Source organism: Parasteatoda tepidariorum, chromosome 8, assembly GCF_043381705.1.
Source record: "Parasteatoda tepidariorum isolate YZ-2023 chromosome 8, CAS_Ptep_4.0, whole genome shotgun sequence".
NCBI lineage: Eukaryota > Metazoa > Arthropoda > Arachnida > Araneae > Theridiidae > Parasteatoda > Parasteatoda tepidariorum.
This window is the reverse complement of record NC_092211.1, coordinates 65,237,541-65,259,568: the sequence shown is the minus strand read 5'-3', so window position 1 is coordinate 65,259,568 and position 22,028 is coordinate 65,237,541. Positions and strand designations below refer to the sequence as shown.

Genomic DNA, 22,028 nt, shown 5'->3' with positions numbered 1-22,028 from the left:
AACAAAAATCGTGATTATTTATTCAGTGATTAGTTTATAATAAGTAAAAAAAAAAAAAACAAATAAAAAACAAACAATTTAGTTAGAAATATCAACTATGTTATTGTTTTAGAATAACGATAAGAATTGCCAATATATTTTATCAGATAATTTAGCTGGTAAATAAACAAAAAAAAAAAAAAAAAAAGTTTNAAAAAAAAAAAAAAAAAAAAAAATCTAATTGAAATTAAATAAATCATACGTAAATTTTTTTCTTTTAAATTTATTTTAAAAATCATGAATTTTGCCAACCCTGCTCAAAACTAGTTTACTTTTTCAACAAATCACTTTAAAACTACCGTTTTTATTTTGAGTAAGTGAGAACAATGTTATGATCAATTTTCGAATCGCTTTATTGGAATAATCATTTAATTATTTCAGTATAATACGACATATATTCAACCGTACATCACAACAACCAATTGACTTCAGTTTCAAAATTTTTTTATAAGAAAATTTCCTATGTTGCATAACATTTGCAGCCATTCTTAACATCTTTATAGAAAAAGAAGAGGGTCGAGTTTTCCCAGAGTTTAATATTTACATTAATACAATATTGAGAGCTTATGAATATAAACTACTAGAATTCTTCATAATTATCTTGATTAATATGTAACTTTTCAATTTAAAATGACATTTCGAAGTATTAAATAAAGTAATGTAATCGATTGGGAAAAACATGGGATAATACTTTGTTTTGGAACTAAAAACATATCTGACTTTAAAAAAAGTAGGTTTTCACTTTCTAGTATACATTTCGAGCAATAGATGGCGGTAGGAAACAAGAGAAGATAAATCTTAGCAGCTGGAATGGGATCAAAGTCAAGAGCATCATCACTCCTAAGGATCTTCCTTCCTTTCTGGTGTCCGCAGCATCACTTAGCTGAGATTTAAATGCTGATGCGTTCTTTCCTTTTTTATTTTTTCTCACCATTCTAATAGATTTATTATTTTNAAATTTTTAGAATGTGATTCTTGTTAAAATATAAGGAAAAGTTAAATTATTATATTTCAAAACAGACTAATAAGTCTATAAAGGAGACTAAACGTGGATAAAAGTAACGTTAAACTGTTAAATTATAGTTTTCATTTAACTGTATGTAAAATAATTTAATGTTAATAAACATATTTCAACTATACCTATTTAGTTACATGTTTATTTGAATACTTTATGTGCTTTTAAAACATATTAAACACATAACATATCCATAGTTAGTGTTAACCAATATATTGAAGAGACTTGTCCTGCCCAGAGAAGCTTGCTATATATTTTTTTTTTCTTTAATGTATTCTAATATTAACTAATTCACTCTTCATTGGACTTCATCTAACTGAAAAATTGCCTCTCTCTTTAAAATTTTAGGATATGTAGCAAGAACAAAAATCGTGATTATTTATTCAGTGATAAGTTTATAATTAAGTAAAAAATAAATAAATAACGTTTTAGTTAGAAATGTCAACTACGTTATTGTTTTAGAATAACGATAAGAACTGATAATATATTTTTATTGTTTTAGAATAACGACAAGAACTGCTAATATATTTTATCGGATGATTTAGCTGGTAAATAAGCAACAAGATTTTTTTTAAAAATTAAAATCAAATAAGCCATACGTAATATTTATTTATTTTTACTTATTTTAAAAATCATGAATTTTGCCAACTCTGCTCAAAACTAATTTACTTTTTCAATAAATCACTTTAAAATTACCATTTTTATTTTGAGTAAGTGAGAACAATGTTTTGATTAATTTTCGAATTTAAAAATCGCTTTATTGGAATAATCGTTTAATTTTTAATGTCGACAATTTCAGTATAATACGACGCCTAATTAACCATACATCACAACAACCAATTGACTTCAGTTTCAAAATTGTTTTATAAGAAAATTTCCTATGTTGCATAACATTTGCAGCCATTCTTTCTTTATTATAGAGCAGTGTCGAGTTTTCCCACAGTTAAATATTTACATTAAAACAATATTGAGAGCTTATGAATATAAACTGCTAGAATTCTTTGTAATTATCTTGATTAATATATAACTTTTCAATTTAAAATGACATTTCGAAGTATTGAATAAAGTAATGTAATCAAATGGGAACAACATGGGATAATAGTTTGTTTTGTAACTAAAAACATATCTGACTTAAAAAATAGTCGGTTTTCACTTTCTAGTATACATTTCGAGCAATAGATGGCGGTAGGAAACAAGAGAAGATAAATCTTAGCAGCTGGAATGGGATCAAAGTCAAGAGCATCATCACTCCTAAGGATCTTCCTTCCTTTCTGGTGTCCGCAGCATCACTTAGCTGAGATTTAAATGCTGATGCGTTCTTTCCTTTTTTATTTTTTCTCACCATTCTAATAGATTTATTATTTTTCGATTTGTTTGTTTAAATGGAGTACATAATTTTTTAGCGTTTGCTGGTTTTCTCGATTTGCGCTGACGTTTGCGTCAAGATACTTATATTTAAAATATCATTCTTAAAAAATTAAAACTTTCCCTCAAATTAATCTTTTTTGAATGGGAGGAGGCGTCATCTCTAATGTTTATTTATACTTTTTTGTAAAATATAAAGTTTTTTATCCTAGGGTTTTCACAAACGTTTAATTTATAACCCCAAAAGACCGTTTTTTTTTTAAAAATTTTATTACATTAGTTGACATCTCACAAAAAATATCTCTGCAACACTAGTTGGCATGTCAGCTAGTATTATAAAATAAAAATTTGTTTTAGAATTACTGCGGAAAAATAGCTTTGAGACTACGGAGAAGTATTACCTCCTGTTAGCAAGCTGGCTAGTGTTATATTATACTGTTTATTTTTTTATTTAAATTAAAAAAAATATATATCCTAGAATTACTACGGTAAAATAGCTCAGAAAGAAAAACCGCTGCTACTAGTTGGCATGGCAACTTACATTATATACTATCGTAAAAAATTGAAGGAAAAAAAAGGTGTTGTTTTTGAAATGCACTATACATTAGTTATTTAATGGGAAGCTCCCCAAAATATTTTTAACCTCTTAAAAAAATCGCGCACCAATATTTTTCTTCTTTTCATCGAAAGTTCCTTAAAATTTATAAAATTAATAAATTGCAAAAACTCATTTGCAAAGTTTTTACATTAAAATATGGATAATTTTAAATATTCTATTGCATTCTATTCTATTCTTTATTCTATATTTCAAATTAGAAACTACAATATTAATTTTAATTTAAGATTACAGCTAGTTACAGTACCTTTTTAATTACTAAACAGTTACAATAATTTTAGTGCGAAAATTTTGTGCGAAATTAGTGCGAAAATTTTGTGAGTTTTGCAGCTAAACATTTTTGACGGAAGCAAATTATTGTATGGTTCCAACATTTATTATATTTAACGAATCTGAGACTATTGAATGGTTAATTTAAAAGTCTTATAAATCAAGTGATAAAGACACGTATTAAATGTTTAAGAAATGATAATCACATAAGATTTCTTGCATTTGGTTAATATTGAAGTAAATGAAGAGTCCCACAATTCATACTTTTTTTGAAAATCTTGCCTTTGAAAAAAATTTTTTTTCTCCGTAAAATAACTCTATAGTGCTGAAAATTTTAATAGCAAATCCAGTAAAATAAGACTTCAATGAAAATCTTAAAATACTTTGCACAACTCTAGGATGGTCCCTCAGATTTAATTCTCGTTATTATAAAACCGTAATTGATTTTTCTGTTTATTAAATTAAATAACCCAAAAGAAGACGGAAAATTTGAATATTTTTTCTTCTTTTTGAAGTTACAAAAAATAGTTAATTGGAGTGCGATTTATAATTAATGAACGATCCTCAAATCAAGTTCAAGGATTGTGGTACTGATCTTCAAATTGAGCAGTGCAATAACGTCATGGGCTTTCACCAGTGAAGAAATCAGCAAGAAAAGAAATTTTTTTTTTATTATATGGGAAATTTTTCGGTAATGTTTAGTTGGTCCCTGTGATCAGAAAAAGGTTTGATTTCAGTGGGCGCGAGATGAAGTTTGAAATCGGCAGTCTCTCGTAAAATGCAGCGAATTACACGTGTGAGTCCAGATGCATACGCGTGAGTCCAGATGCACACGTGAAACCAGATGCAAGTAGTTTGTTCAGCATGTAAAGTGATTAGCGCTTCCGTACACTATGGATGTCGATGAGTCGAAATGAACTTGCGAGTTAAATGACACTGCTGTGAAAACCACGCTATTTTTGCTCAATTCATAGCGACTATAAACATGGCAAAGAGAAAAAAATCTTATTTTAGAAAAATAAGGTGAAGTAATTTTTACGAACACGTAAGAAATGAGCTCATATTAGGATTTTAAAAAAATAACAAAACCAAAAATAAATATTTTCAAACACTTTTCAAAAATGCTACCATACTTTAACCCTTACGGAACACACCGCAGTTGTATTTTCGAGTTAAATTTTTTTTTTCGAAACCGAAAAAATGACTTTCGATATAAAAATTTACCATTTCCGGGTGCATAGCATTTTTAAAAAGTGCTTAAAGGTGCTTATTTTCGATTTTCGTTTTTTAAAAGCCCTTAAAGGTGCTTTTCTCCATGGGTGGTTTTAAAAAGTGCTTAATTTTCCTCTTTCCGAAATGTGAGATTTTTTTTTACCATGTTGATTTTCGCCACAAATTATGCGAAAAGACATTGTTCTATTCAACATTTTCACAATTTATTCAACCCCAATTTTCGGCTTACCGTCGGTCTGTAGTGTATGAAAACACCATTTGTTTTACATGTTTGACGAAATGCTTGCGGGTCCGCACTTGAGAATACTGAGCTGGATTCAGTGATAAGGATTTTTATCTCTCATGTGCAACTCTGCTGCATTTTGCAAGAGATTCTCAATTTCAGACTTCATTTTCGACCCTCTGTAATAGAATTGAAAAATCTCTCGAATTTTTGCTGATTTCGGGGACCAACTAAACATTGTCAATTTTTTTTCTCTATTAGCGATAGAAAATTTCATTTCTCTTGTTAATTTCATCGTTGGTCACGCACCATCGTCTTCGTCACTGGCGAGCAAATAAAAGAGGATAAAACCATCAATTGTCAAAAACTTGCCAACCCTGTCTAATTATGATATTTTTTCAAAGTGCTTAAAAATATTTTTTGAGTGCTTGAAAAGCGCTTAAAAGGTGCTTATTTTTTGTTGAAAAATTAGGCTGCCCACCCTGCATTTGCAGACCTAAGCCTCTTTAATTTCTCAAACAAGTTAATAAATGCTGGCAGCTTAGCTGTCTAAAATTTAATTTTCGACTGATTTATAATCTAAAATATGCATAAAAATGCATTTCTGGTGACTACTAGATTTTACTAGATATAACCATGGTTAACTTATGGAACCTATGATTTGAACTTTCGTAAACTTTATTATGTCACTGGTTTCAACAGACTATCTATATCTGATTTGCGGCTATCGCTATGAATTTCCTTCTCTTCTTATAACTGGAAACAACTCAGGAAACAAAGAAACGTCTCCATAGAGAGCTTTTTGATAGAAACTAACTCACATTTCTGTTCTATAAAGTTGAAAAGTTCAAAATAAACGTAAATATTACCATTAAATTTGAATTTTGTTTTTCACGTGAGATTTGAATTTTGATCAATTTGGACTGTAAATTGCTGGAAACAATTACAAATAAGTAAATAATATCTATAGATAGTTCAGAGTTATGAGTAATGAAGCGTTACCAGAAAGAATAAAGCGTATTCTTTGTTGAGTAATTTTTTGAGCATTGGTTGTTTCACTTTCTGGTCGTGTATTTTCTATTTTGGTTTTAAGAATTAACCATGCGATTAAAGGATTTCGGACTTTTTTTTTTTTAAAGTTTTAAGTTGAGCACCAGAGCCGTTGGCCACATACGTTCCGGCGGATGACGTTGAGTGCCGTCTCGATGTTATCTAGTGACGTTTAGGTAAAACGGTAATTGAAAATTTTTGACAAAAATATGTATTTGTGTGTGAAACCCTCCCCCTCATTATCTGATATGCTGTTCAATCAATTTCATTGGGTATCTACTTAGGATCAATAAAAAGTGCATAATTTTGAATTTAGAACCTGGATCCATTAAATTACCCTTTGCATAAAATTTTTGGGACACCCTAGTCATAATTTGAAAAAAAAAAGCATTCCTTCTGTATTCAGAATATTTTGTAGGCGTGCGCCAATATTCGAATTTGAGCCATGGTGGCTCAGGGGATAGAGCATTCGCGTCCTAATGAGGTGACCCGGGTTCGAATCATAGTGATGAATAGTCTATAAAAATTCGGCACCCGGCTCGCGCTTACCACAGTGTTGACGCAAAATAACCTCAGTGGTAGACGGATAATGTGCCTCTTTGCCCTCAGGCTAACCATGGGTGGTTTTCGTGGTTTTCCTCTCCATGTAACGCAAAAGCGGGTTAGTTCCATCAAAAAGTCTTCCACGAAGGCAAATTTCGCCCTACTAGATATAGGAGTTCTCTTGTCTTCTGGACTGGGTTCAAAATTACAACGATACGGATTTTAACAATGGTAGCCGTAAGATCAAAATTGAATTGGCTGTTCAACGACGGTAATAAAATTAAATTTTCGAACTTATATTTCACAATTATTAAGTAAATTATTAATCAGCAAAATTAAAATTTTTTTGGTTGTAAGATAAAATTACGTTCAACTCTCTTAATATGTATTTTATTTTTTAAAATTATGCACTTAACTAAAACTTGTTTATTTTTTCATAAAAATAAAAAGTTCGAAATATTTAATCTTCTTAATTTTTAGAACGTCTCTAACGTAAAGAATTTCTTAACTCGCGATCTAAAATAATTAAAAGCGAATTATTATGCCTTCCTCGATAAACAAGTGTATAAACCGTCTCGAAAAATTCTTCTATTGTCTTTCTTGAGATTATTTCAGTCCTAATTCATTTTGTTCTTAAAAACAATTCCCATCTCAATTTTGAAAATACCCCAAAAAAATGACAACTCCTTGATGTTTGGTGTCAAATATAAGCTCCTGTTAACAACTAATTTTAAATTAATGTGAGTGAACACTTTTAGCAATTTACAAGTATAATAATTTAAGAATTGTTTAATGTCAAAAACAGATTTGTAATTAGCGTTTGCATTTCCTAAGAGATTTACTCATTATAAAATCCGCAAGAAAATTAAAAAAAAGAAAAAATTATTCTTGGAAAGAATTTAAATTCTAGTTTCTCTAGTTTTAATCTTATCAGCCTTGCCTAGTGACAAGGATTTTCGGAATTTTGGTGCCAGAAAAGCGGAAAAAAAAAAAGTTTCTTTCATTTTATTCTTTCTTTGAGCTTTATGTTAATCAGTACAATATGAAAGGGTTAGAAAAAAATAATAAAATAAAGAAAAGAACGCCACGCTTTCCTCGCTTGAGGAAGCGCCATCTATCGACCTTCTGTAACTTCGCAGGTTTAATGGTTGTCATAGCAACGAACAACCCTTTTCCGATACTGTGCACTTTAGAAGTTGCTCTCCCTCTCAACTCCGCTCCACCAAAACGAGTAGTTGGAAGAATTTTTTATTTTTTTGCCCACATACATGGCTCCTGTTTTTAATCTGCGCCATTTGCAAAAGCCCAATTTGATTTTTACTCGAGCTAGTTCATTTTAGTTGGCAGCCATATTGTAATTTTTAGAAAAGATTCTGACCTTTTTTTCCCCCCCTGAAACTTCGTTGACTTTTTTTATTTTTTATTAATGTTACTCATAACAGTTAAAAATGAATAATTTTAAAGTGATTATTTTTATGGTGGATCGAAATTTTCGACGCCGTTATAAATTCATTTTTGAAGTATCTATTGATCTCCAGCTTTAATTATATAAAAAAAAGTAACCATCACTATTATTTAGCAATTTTCAAACTAACTAGCTTTTTTTTTAGAATTTAATATTGATTTTTATTTCCCAGACATTATTCATGGTTATTTACATGATAGACTTTACAGTTAAGTTTTTATTTACCCATATTACCTATGATAAATTAAGTCCCAAATTATCTATGATAATATGAAAAAAAAAGGTTTGGCTGTTGTTGTTTTTTTTAAAGAATTTAATGTTTTTTCGAATGATTTTAATTTTGAATTTAGTGCTTCTTGGATGATTTATTATGCAAGGGCAGTTCTCAAAAAACGTTTTCGTAGCGATCGTTCGTACAAAAATAAGAAGAAAAAAATTAATGGAAAAAAAAAAACCCCAGAAAGTTTCGAAAAATTAAATTTTCTTAATTTTTTATTATTTGACTCGATTTACTAATTCTTCCGCTGATCTCTACAACTGTTTGCCGCCATGCGGGATGAGTTAAAAATTGTTCTTTTGAAATTTTTTTCTTGAAAATGTAAGCTAAATATCAAATAAATGAAAGATATATTACTTATATTTCTTTCATATCATTTGAAACCAAATGCAGAGGCGTAACTATGGTTTACAGAGCCCTGGGAAAAACTCAGTTTTTGCGTTCAAATGCAGCCTGATGTCAGATTTAAGAAACCTTTCAGCACCCTTTTAAGTTTTAAATTATGTAAAATACTGAAATCCACCGTTTTTTATAATTTTTTTATTATACATTTAATAAGTGTTTGCATTGGAAACATCACAACTTGATAGATTTTTAAATTTTCAGTTGATGCAGTTTAAAACTGAACTGTGTATCTTATTAATGTAATTTCTGTTATACATGGATGTTTTTTTTTATCACGTTTATTGTTTGAGATCGATTAATTGATAAACGTTTGTAAGAGCATAATATCTAAGGGCAATTTTTTCAGTGTGTCACCAATTTGTTCGAAATAATTTTTAATAAAACAAATAAAAACCTACGTGCAAAGCAAACTACTAGAATATTTTTACTAAAATCAGATAAAAATATGAACAAGTCATGATGCCCATAACTTGTAAATAAAACAAGATACATTTCAAAGAAAAGCGTTTTATTCTGAAATTCTTTTTTCATAAATTTAGGCGGCCAAAGCTGCACCCGTTTACAAATGTCCTTTCTTGTCCCCCGCTAGCCTACACCCCTGGTTATATGGATGGAATATATTTTCGTTAACTATAGGCGTTTTAACTTACATTAACAACATTTTTCACTGTAACGATAGTAAGTACCAGGGTTGGCAAGATTTTGCCGCAGGTGGAAAAAACCATGGTAAATACCGGTAAAAACCGGCCTGGCAAAAACAGGTTTTTGCCAAACACATTTTTGATAAAAAATTATTCCTAAAATTGAAATATATACTATAAATATAAATAATTACAAAAAAATTACCAAAATTATTATTCCATAATTAAATCATAATGTAATAATATATCACTTTAGTAGTTTNGTTGATTATTTAAAATTTTCAAAAATGTCACTTTGCATATTCTGCCTTCAATCTCTACAATTGTGTATCGCATTGTAAGACGAGTTCGGAATTTAATGAGTAGCATATTTTTCCACCAGTCTCTAGAACTCTGTGTGGCACATAAAAGGGAGTTTCGAATTGGAATGAAAAAAAAAAAACCTTTAATGAAAAGACAGACGAATCTGTAATTAAAATTCGTTATTATTTTATTTTAATGGTATTTAATGTTATTTTAATGGCTATTTTATTGGTAAAACAAACCAAATAAAAAGATATCCAAATAAGATTACCAAAGTAAACCAAATAAAAAGAACTGAGGAACTTAAACGGTTAACATATACTTCCACTAATCTCTACAAGTGTGTACTGCATTTGAAAATGCAGATTCGGAATAAAAAAGAAGCCCCTTACTGCAAAACAAAGGAAACTATAATACCGTAAACTAAATAAAAAGAATTGTAAAGTTAGATACTTAAGTTTAAATGTTCATCCTCCCATCTCCTCCATTCTCTCTAACCGTGTGTTGCATTGAAAAATAAGTTCAGAATCAGAGAAAAAAAGTTCATGAAAACAAACTAAGCTATGAACGCTAAAAGAAATAAATAAATAAAAATATTATGAATTTCGATTCTTAACATATTCTTCCACCAATCTCTACAACTGCGTGTCGCATCTGAAAATTAGTTCAGAATCTGAATGAAAAAATCCTTTACCATAAAAAACAAATGAAACTATAATATGGTAAATCAAATGAAAAGAACTCACGAAGCTTGACATTTAACATATTCTTCCATTTATCTCTACAACTGTTTTTCGCAATGGAAGATGAATTTGGAATGAAAAAACTTAACAATGTTTGAATCTCAATTATACGTCCACCAATCTCTACAACTGCGTGTCGCATTTGAAATTGAGTTCAGAATCTGAATGAAAAAGAAGCCTTTGCTATAATATGGTAAACAAAATAAAAAAGAACTGACGTGACTTGACATTTAACATGTTCTTCCACTTATCTCTACAATTGTTTTTCGGAATGAAGATGAATTTGGAATGAAAAAACAATGTTTTACCCTCAATTATTCATCCACCAATCTCTACAACTGCGTGTCGCAATTGTAATTGAGTTTAGAATCTGAATGAAAAAGTTGCCATCAATATAATATAGTAAACAAAATAAAAGAACTGACGAGGTTTGACATTTAACATGTTCTTCCACTTATCTCTACAACTGTTTCTCGGAATGGAAGATGAATTTGGAATTAAAAAATCTTAACAATGAAAAGAAACAAAACTACATATAATGTGGCAAATCAAATAAAAGTAAAGAATTATAAGTAAATTAATGAAGATATTATGTCTTTTTGGAATTATTTAACGTCGAATAAGTTGGTTGCTTAAAACATTTTTTCAAAGTGATCAATAATTCGGATAATGAACATAAAATATGGATAAATAAGCAATTTTAATGGCTTACAAATACTTATTTATAAAGGAANAATAAAGTTTGACACTCTACTATTCTTCCACCAATCTCTACAACTGCGTGTCGCATCTGATTAGTTCAGAATCTGAATGAAAAAATCATTTACCATAAAAAACAAATGAAACTATAATATGGTAAATCAAATGAAAAGAACTCAAGCTTGACATTTAACATGTTCTTCCATTTATCTCTACAACTGTTTTTCGCAATGGAAGATGAATTTGGAATGAAAAAATCTTAACAATGTTTTACGGTGAACTATTCGTCCACCTACAACTGCGTGTCACATTTGAAAATGAGTTCAGAATCTGAATGACAAAAGCTTTTACTATAAAAACAAATGAAACTTTAATATGGTAAACAAAATAGAAAGAACTGACGAAGCTTGACATTTAGCATGTTCTTCCACTTATCTCTACAACTGTTTTTCGCAATGGAAGATGAATTTGGAATGAAAAAACTTAACAATGTTTGAATCTCAATTATATGTCCACCAATCTCTACAACTGCGTGTCCCATTTGAAATTGAGTTCAGAATCTGAATGAAAAAGAAGCCTTTGCTATAATATGGTAAACAAAATAAAAAAGAACTGACGAGGCTTGACATTTAACATGTTTTTCCACTTATCTCTACAATTGTTTTTCGGAATGGAAGATGAATTTGGAATGGAAAAACAATGTTTTACCCTCAATCATACGTCCACCAATCTCTACAACTGCGTGTCGCAATTGTAATTGAGTTAAGAATCTGAATGAAAAAGAAGCCATCAATATAATATAGTAAACAAAATAAAAGAACTGACGAGGCTTGACATTTAACATGTTCTTCCACTTATCTCTACAACTGTTTTTCGCAATGGAAGATGAATTTGTAATGAAAAAATCTTAACAATGTTTTACGGTCAACTATTCGTCCACCTACAACTGCGTGTCACATTTGAAAATGAGTTCAGAATCTGAATGACAAAAGCTTTTACTATAAAAATAAATGAAACTTTAATATGGAAAACAAAATAGAAAGAACTGGCGAAGCTTGACATTTAGCATGTTCTTCCACTTATCTCTACAACTGTTTTTCGGAATGGAAGATGAATTTGGAATTAAAAAAACATTAACAATGAAAAGAAACAAAACTACATATAATGTGGCAAATCAAATAAAAGTAAAGAATTATAAGTAAATTAATGAAGATATTATGTCTTTTTGGAATTATTTAACGTCGAATAAGTTGGATGCTTAAAAATTTTTTAAAAGTGATCAATAATTCGGATAATGAACATAAAATATGGATAAATAAGCAATTTTAATGGCTTACAAATACTTATTTATAAGGGAAAAAATGCAGCGGAAGTTTAAAAATTTTTTATGTCTGGTGTGTTTTGTACCGAAAGGGTTATTTTCCAGCGCATTTCTCTTCACTGATTTGAATATTTCAGTTATAGTGTCAAATGTAGCCAAGAACAATAGGCAATTTATAATCTTATATCCCACTCATAGCGCCGATAAATAAGGAAGAAATTTCCCCCTTTTTCTGAAGAATTGGCTATTTTAAATGTTGATATTACTTCAAAATGCATATTTTTTACCAGCTGATTTTTTATTTCCTCTTTTTGATACCGACCTATGATTTTATAATATTAGTAAAGTAGTCTAGACGGCAGAATAAAACGAATATTTTTCGATTTTATTGGTATCTATTATAAGATAGCTGATTTGCAATTGAAAAAGTATTTTATAACCTGTTGTTTGTGTATAGATTTTTATTGTATAACTGAACTGCTAAATGAATATTTTCTCATCGCCATAATTATCTACGGAAATTCAGATTTCGTTGTTTTCAACATGTTTTAACTTCATCGAAACGTTTTTTATCCTGACTTAAAAAGCTTTTAAAATGCAAAATCTTATGTTGCAGATTTCATATTTAAATTTCGTGTTTAAAAAGTTTTGAAGATAGAAAAATTTTAAATCTTAATATTTTTCTAGATAATAACTAAAAACAAGTTTTGCATATTAATGGTTTTTATGTAGAAACTGAATGCAAAATTTATTTTTGAAAACTATTGCAAGCAAATTTTGTATTTTAAAGCTGTTATGATTTACTTCATTAATAATAATAATAATCTTGCGCTTTTTCGTGAAAATGATCGCAATTTTTTTTTTTCATTTTAAAAGCTTTTTGTCTATAAAAATTTTAGTTTTAAAGTAATTTTAAAATATAAAATTAATTTTTGCAGATTATCGTAAACGCTGAAAAATGCAAAAATTAGAAGATTATGTTGAAGAAACTGCAAAACTTCGAACACAAAAAGACACCTCACAGTGACAATTTATCAAATGTGTTGTTAACCCTTTGCGAATTTAAAAAAAAAAATGATTTTTTTGTCCCGTTTATTATTCAAAGGGACAAAATAGGTCACAAATAAGGCAAATTTAGTATTTGGGATTTTTCTGACTAGCAGTTATCAATTTAGAGGCTGGGACATATGTGTCCCGGCCGTATTTAATGTCCATTAGTAATTTTTAAACATTTGTTGGGACAAATGAGTCCCGATAGTTGTCAAAGGGTTAAACGCATAATTCCAACATGTCTTTTATAGAATAAGAATTTTTATTGTAAATTGAAAGTAGTTTGATGCAATATTAAATTTTCCGCTCTTCTTGATGATACTTACCCTTTTTTTTAAAATTCTTATATTAAGCGGCTTTATCAAGCTAGATAATGTTGTTGCGATTTCGACACATGCACATACATCTCGATGGAATGAAGTTGTTGGCGTGTTAAGGACCAATTTCAAGTTGCCAATCTTGAAGGCGAAAACAGAACCCCAAATCTGCCTATGCTGCATTTCGTTATGTTTCTCAGCTAAAGCATCCTACTCAGACGTAAAATAGTACTTTATTAAAGTATCGCCAGTCTAAATGATTTCCTCATAAAACTTACATCTTTTGTTTTACAATTAATTTTCTTACTCTCTATTTTTAAAGTTATTTTTTTCTTTTTCAACTCAGACATTTATTTGTATTTGCATCTAGTTTATAGTCAATGTTGTTGTTCCTAAGACCACTTGCCGATTAACCAGCAACCCTTTTTTGGTGAATCCAAGCGAACTTAAGGCAGAGGGTGCTTTTCCTGTCCTTTAGAGACGCCATTTATGGCCAAGAATATGTCTTCAGACACACACGTCACGGTCCGTTTTAAAGGGAGGACCCATTCATAGATCCATTCATTCATCCACCGAACGTAATTTTGACCAGAACCAGAGATCAATCAATCTCCAATTCAGAACCCCACAGGTATTGATTTGTTATGGAAACTTGGAGGACTTCGTTACTCGACAGATTTCACGTGCACCAGTTGTCAGTTACTACACGGGGAGACTTCGGCCGGCGGTTATTGAACTCACGACCTCTTGGACATGGACCCAACTTCTACCAAACAGGCTATCCCGGCCCTTTTATTTCTAATATTTTGCTTTACCATGCATTTCTTCGCTGAAAATGCCAACGGCTTCAAATCTAATACACTTTCGGCATTGTTTTATAGAGATTCAATGGTTTTTAGTTATACATTTTTGTTATTATTTTATTATTATTTTTATTTATGTTTATTTTAATTTAATATTTTATTTGATTTTGATTTTTTGTTTTCGTTGTAAAATTTTTGTTTGCTGTAGTTGCCTATATTTCCAGCTGCTTCAAAACAAGCACACTTTCGGCATTGTTTTATAGAGATTCAATGGTTTTTAGTTATGCATTTTTGTTATTATTTTATTATTATTTTTATTTATGTTTATTTTAATTTTATATTTTTGTTTGATTTTAATTTTTTGTTTTCGTTGTAAAATTTTTGTTTGCTGTAGTTGGCTATATTTAATTTGCAGCTACTCACAGATTTCTAGACCCCGTTGAATTGGAAAGATCGCTCATCGACCCTTATGGTAAATACTGCATGCTGTTATTTTTATTTTATGATTTTGCATGTTTTTACACCAATACGTACCAAAGCTATAATCATACTATTATTACTATTACTATTATTATTATTATTTTTATGTTTTTACGATAGTAAGCATTTAGAAGTGAAATTTTTTTTCCTTCTGATTTCTATAAGGTTTCTTTTCACATACAAAATTACTAGAAAAAAATTTTGTATGGTTTTATGTAATATTTCCTTAGTATGTACCCAAAGCTAAAAGTTTTTTTTTCTTCATCATATTACGCACCAATGATATAAGGATATTATTTAGTAAGAGTTTTTATATTTTTACTTTAATACACTATGGAAATTTTGAATATGTTTTTTTTTAATGCATTTATATCTCTCTACACTAAAACATAGTCGAAGCTGCATAGATATAACTTTAACAGTATCGTAGGTTTTTATTTGTGTACATTCAAAGTCATACAATTATTATTATATTTTAATACCACGTACTCAACAAGCTACGAATATTGTTAGGAAAAAAAAAGGTAAACTTGCGGATCCGAACAAAATTATCAAAAGAGATTTAAAAATATGCATGACTTAATAAAACGAAAAAATGTATGAAAATAGTAGATTGAGTTGAATATCAAATCATTGATTCTATAATTATTCGAATAGTTTACTGTGACGTAAGTTAACCTATTGGCATATGTTAACCTATTGGCAAAAGTTGACTTTTAGTCATATATCAGCATGTTTGCATAAGTTAACATGCCCTGTAAAAAATAAATTCTCAAATGCCACGGAACTTTTTTTTTTTTGATGAAACCGTTTCCTGGAAAATGCTTCGAGTAAATATTTCGTCAATGTGTCGAAATAACTATCGTCACTTTTTCAAGGAAGCGAATTTCGTCAAAATTAAAGAAATTTTCACATTCTATTTTTTTTTCCAAAGAAAAAAAAATCTCGTAATGCCTAATATTTCACATAATTACTTTATCGTGGGCACCTTTTAGGTGGATCAATTTCGCCCCAACAACGCAAGGACATATAGAACATAGAGATAAGTTACACATGCGCCCCAAAACGAGATTCGAACCTCAGATCTTCCTGGCACGAGGTTAACTCCTTGACGCATGCTGGCCAGTCGACTCAATCGTCAATTTATTTTCGATGATCTAGACTTAATTCTAGTTTCGTCATTATAGTTAATGTCTCACAAAACACATTACGATGAGATAGCGAGTTAAAGAAACATTTTCTTAATATATATGGATTTCGCGTTTCGTCACAAATCACGTGATTTCGTGACGAAATGATTCTTAAAATTAACAAACTATACCTCAATGACAGCTGAATCGTCAAAAGTGAGAGTTTCATCTTTGAAACTATGCGGACATAAGTTAACGTATTATATTTTATATCAGCCTATCGGCCTACACTGTTAAAAATTCTGAGCCACGTTGCACCAAACATTAATATGCATTTGCTGGCTACATAAAATGGAGCTCAAATTTATCATATTTTTTTATATTTACTAGCTCCAAATATCAGTAGAAGCTTGCACCAAAAGTACGTGTTTTGAAGAAAAACACATATTTTCATTCTTTTTTTCTTCTTCATAAAATTAGAGGAAGTTTACACCATTATTAGGTATATTTAAAGCTCTCAAATGCCGGTATAACTATTTACCGTAATAGAACTATTTAACGTAAAAAGTTATTTTATGACATACCTCTTACCATTTTATACAGCCAAGCAAATTTAAAAAGGCAACATAAAAAAGAAATGAACTTTAATTCAAACCATTTATCTAACTAAATAAGTAGAAACTTGAAACAACATGCATTAGTCGTCCCGATACACCGAGATCGAATCGTAAAGAAAACATGGCGTCGTAAACAAATATCGTTTAGTTTACAGTCACCGTCACAGTTTTGTGTCTCTCAAATTTTGGTGCAGGCAGTTGTATCGCGGAAATATTTATCGATCATACTTCACAATTTATGGTGTAACTGAAATAAAATGATCTTTCATTTCACTAAACTTTGGGATAATAAGAAACTTCGCACTAAATACTGGTTAAGGATTTACCTAGTTTTTTTACAGTGTAGGTTTACACATGAGTTAACTTATTGGCATAAGTTTATTTATTGGCATTAATTATATTATTGACATAAATTTTTTGGCGTTATCAGGGGTCTGTTTAGAAAAAATTTGGGTTCGTAAACGGAACCTTCACAAAATATCTTTTCATAAAAACGGACCCTTCACAAAATATTTTAACTTAAAAACGGACCCTTCACGAAATGATTTTTCTTTTAATCGTACCCTTCACAAATTTGTTTATCTTCACTATTGTTTTGTTAATCGAATAAACCCTTCCCAGGGCAGAAAACAAGAAAGATGGATGTAAACGAATTAAGTTTTGTCTTCGGCAGACGATTCTTCCAATATTCGTCCGAAATGAATATTCTGCGTTCAGCAGTATAGGCTAAATACCAAATATTTGTATGCTGCATCTCTAATTTCGAAGCAGCAACTGCTGTTTATTTTTGAGAATTTCATTTTTTTAAATTATAATTTTACAGTGCCGAGCATAATCTTTTATCTATTTACAATTTAAAAACTGCTTGAAAAAGTTTTTGCAATAACCGGACCCTATTTGCACAAATTCATAAAAGCGGACCCTGGTTGAAAGAATGTGAGTAATTTTTTCACAATTTCAAGAAAACCGGACAAAATGTCTGGACAGATCCCTGGTTGTTGTACTAAATTGTGAAACATAACTTTAGGAAAATCATGAAGTTAGAACAATTAATAAATAAAACACATTTTTATAACCCTTCTATTGCGCTACCTACCATAAATCATCTCCATGATGACCAGGGCTATTGATACATAACATTTAAGATCTTTGAGTATTAAATTTCCACAAAATAAACTAGTTACTTGAAGAAATTTAAGTACCTTAGAAACTTTTTCTGTTAGTTTAAGTTATCCCGGTCTAAACTTCTTTTTTTTCCCGATCGGCACTATGCATTCCAAAGGCATTCAACCATTGGTACGTAAAAATAAGAAATTTGAGGGGGAAAAAAAATATTTAACGGATACGGAAAAATTGCGTCACTTGAAGAAGTGTTAAATGATGCACGAAATTGCGTTTTTTCCCCCTTCCATCTTTTTTCCCTTTTTGCTTAAATATTTAATGGAAAAAAATGTGTGTTTTTTTTTAAAGGTAAAGAATTAAAAAAAGAAGTCGTCGCAAGAGAAGTTTGCAAGAAAAGTTCGCTTAAACATTTTCTTCCGATGTTTAAATCTTCGCTGCTATTTTTTCCGCTTTTTTTTGATGTCGGACTATTTTTTTAAAGGGATATCGCTTTCATTGTTTAGAAAATTTAAATATTTTGTTTGTAAGTTTAATATATTTTAGCTTCGCTGTTTTGGAGTTGGAATGATTCACAATTTCTTTTGATTACATTATGAATTTATTTAAAGTTTTAGTTTTTTCTTCAAAGAAATAGAATATCTAAAGATTAAATATATATTTTTTATTTTTCGAGAATAAATTAAATTTTTTATTGCAGCCTCGACTGTTGAAATTAAAAAAAAAAAAAAAATCTTTGCTTTTTGATTGATTTTCAAAAAAATTTTAAAAAGGTTTTCTGCAAGAGTATAATACATATTATTTAATGTCAAAGTTAAATAAAACCGCCACGCTTAATTTAGTTAAATTTCAATAATATATGTAAATATATCGATATATTGAAATGTTGTACTGTGTTGAAATTTCGAGTGATAATATAATTAAAATGTAATCAAAAGTTCGATCTGTTTTTTAAAAATATACCGTCGATTTAAAATGCATCGTCGCAGCGATGGTGGTTAGTTAATGATAAGTATATTGATAAGAGTTCTTTTAGGAGAAAATTTAGGTACGTTAACGGAGAGTTTTTCTTTTTTTTTTTTTCATTTTTTTTTCATTTCTTTTTTCTTTTGTTATTGCGCGGATCTTTTAAATACGATTTTATTGAAAAAGCGGATCCTTCATGAAATATTTTATCACGAAAACGGACATTTCGCAAAGTATTTTGTTACAAAAATGGACCTTTCACAAAAATATTTTGTTACAAAAACGGACCCATCACAAAACTTTCCTTTTGAAAAAGGGATTCAATAACATCCTTAATTCCTAATCTTATAACTAAAACTCCTTGAGGGACCTGGTTTTTGCTTTTTTTTTTATTTTTATAAAAACAGAACCATATTCATTATAAGTAGAAATTATTAGTAGATGTTTCACAAAGACTGACCTCTTACAAAAAGTGCAAACATACCACAGGTTTTGTGATTTTCTCAAAATCAGGTTCGCAATTTAACTTATTCACAAAAACATACGTAGAATTTTTAAAAATTCACCGATACTAAGATACGAATTCTTGTAAAATTACCGTACGGTATGGTAATGACTGGTTACTAAAACAAACGAAATACGGTATTTAAACCATTTATTTGGAAAATTTCCCCTTTTTTTTTATGGTAAGGATTTAGCAGAAATTATGTAATTCCATTCTATAATATAATAATTATGCTAAGTCTTTACTTAACAGAAAGTCATTAGCGTATATTGCGGATCTTTGATCAGTAAATTACATAACAAATCAGATTGAGAAGCAAGATAGGTATAATTTAATTGTATATAGAAAAAATATTTTTCTTGTAACTGTCAGAAATAGATCGCGAGTTGTCTTATTTTCTACGTTTGTCTTATAATTTTGCCCAACTTGCTGAAAGAAAAAATACCGTTCGAATAACCCATTTGGAAAAACTTTAGTGAAGTCAAAAATATTTTTCAAAGTTACCACTAGAACTTGAATGCAAATAACATGCTCTCTATTGCTAATACACCAGAAATAATTTTTATCATTTGAATTTAAAAGCATAAACTACAATTTGAGTAAAAGGTGAATATTAGCCCTACACAGAGAAACAAATTCTAGTAAAATTGCCGAACTGTATGGTAATGACATTTTTCATAAAAAAAAAAGAAAAATTTAATAATTGTACTTCTGGTTAATAGAACCAAATGATATTTCAAGCTTTCATTTGGTAATTTTTCCGTTCTTCATGGTAATAATTCATTGGAAATTCTGGATTTGAAAATTACCCCTCATTTAGTATTTACCCCTCATTTAGTAAGAAATACAAAACTGAAAAATAAATTTAATTGAGTAAATGGTTTTTATGCCNGAGAACAATTACCTCCTTATGATTGATTTAAATTTGTTTCAAGTATTTTGTAATAATATTTAATCAGCAATTTAGATAATTTGGTTTTTGCCGGTTTTTACCAGTTTTTGCCGGTTTTTACCAGGTTTTTGCCACTGTCCTGGCAAAAACCCCTTTTTGCCGGCAAAAACTCCAACCCTGGTGTCCCATAAATCCCGTAACACGTAAAGCTTTATCATATTTTGGTAGCTTTAGCCATACTTTTATTTCTTAGTGTAAAAATGGACTTACCACGAAAATATGGAATAATACTAGGCAACCAAACGTATTCGTATGTAAAGTCTTTTTGTTGAAAAGCGAAAATTCAAGTAGCAAAATTGTTTTTATAACAGTCGTTGAACAGCCGACCCAATTTTGGATATAGGAGTACTAATGTTCAACTCCGTAGCCTTGTAATTTTGAACCCAATCTAGAAGACAAGGGAACTCCTAAGTATTGCAGAGAAATTTGCCTTCGTGGAGGACTTATTGATGAAACTAACCCTTATTTGAGTTACATGGAGAGAGAAACCACAAAAACCTCCCACGGTTAACCTGACGGCAAGGGAACTCTTACCCATAATCTGTCTATTACTGAGGATATTTTACGTCAGCACTATGGTCGGTACAAGCCGGGTGTTGAATTCGTATCGACCAGCCAGCCATCGATGGTGTTCGAACCCGGTTCACCTCATTGGAAGGCGAACACTCTATCCCCTAAGGCTATGCCACTACGGCTCTAAAATGACGTAAAATCGTAGATTTAGAAAACATTCAGTTGTGGCAAAGCAAATTTATTAATAAATATTTATTTTTACTTGACATCACGTTTATTAAAATTATACAGTAGATTTTTGTGTCTAAGCGCCACTTTTAAAAACGGCAGATCAAAAACAATCTTCTTGTTTCAGTCTAAAAAATTTATAAAATTTAAAAGAGTTTCAAAATAACATTTAAATGACCCAGTTTTTTTGGTAGTCATTAAAAACTCAGATTGAAATATTTTAAAGCGAGAAATATCTTCTGTCTCTACCGTGAAATGTCTTAAAAATAGTTTAAAAATAGTTTTGAAACCTAACTTATCAAATGTTATTTTGATTTATTAGGTTTTATTTTATTTTTAAAAAAAAGAACAACAAAAAATGAAGACATATCTTTGAAGAAAATATATCGTGATTTGTAAAATTCTTATTTTGTTCTTACTTCTGTGACCTCGTTTTGAAGATATGTTTATCGGTATGATGATGAAGACATTTTGAAAAGAGGCAAAACTAATACCTTCCAAAAACCGATGTTTTTAATGAAGCAAGAGTTTTTATAATTATATACTTATCTGCTCTTTATCCATGTTTGTGCAACTTGTCCAGCAAGTTTTGTACTTTTTACCAAAGTGACCTTGAAATAACGAACAAAAAGTTAGATTAGTAGTTGATAGTTAACTTTCTCGTTGAGTTTTAAAATAGAAATAAAATATATCTGGTTTGAAAATTAGCATCAATTTGCGTAAGAGTTAATTTTGCTAGCTTGAGGAAATGATTGTATGTAAAAGTAAACTTTCCCACACTGGTTTAATAGTTTTAAAGCTTTATAACTTCATTGTTCCTACCAATATCCAATTTTATTTCTAGATGGGTTTTTTTTATAATCAAAATAATAGGTTTCTAATTGGAACGAATTTGTATGTACGAATTATTACTTTTATGACGCTTAGAAGTCTTCTAAACCATAAAGCATTTTTAACAAACCCATTTGAGCCCATGGTACCCAATTAGAGAATAGTTTTTAGAATGCATTATAAGCTTGTAGATATTATTTTTTGATTTAAATTATTTTTAAGTATAATATTATTATTATATTTTTTAAATTACCTTTTTTTCATTTATATTTTCATGCTTGTCTAGAAAGTTTTAATTATTAAGAAAAA

The 22,028-nt window shown here is 29.6% G+C and overlaps 1 protein-coding gene across 11 annotated transcripts in view; it reads left to right on the top strand.

Moving 5' to 3' along the window:
• Nucleotides 1-22,028, top strand: part of LOC107436894 (zinc finger protein rotund) — a 318,292-nt gene that overhangs the window by 82,523 nt on the left and 213,741 nt on the right. For 7 of the 11 annotated variants that reach the window (XM_071184145.1, XM_071184138.1, XM_071184144.1 and 4 more), the window contains one exon: nt 14,794-14,850. The exons of the other annotated variants lie outside the window; for them this stretch is intronic. In XM_071184145.1, the coding sequence (XP_071040246.1) occupies nt 14,794-14,850 (57 nt within the window). The remainder of the gene's footprint in view (nt 1-14,793; nt 14,851-22,028) is intronic. 11 annotated transcript variants of the gene reach the window in all.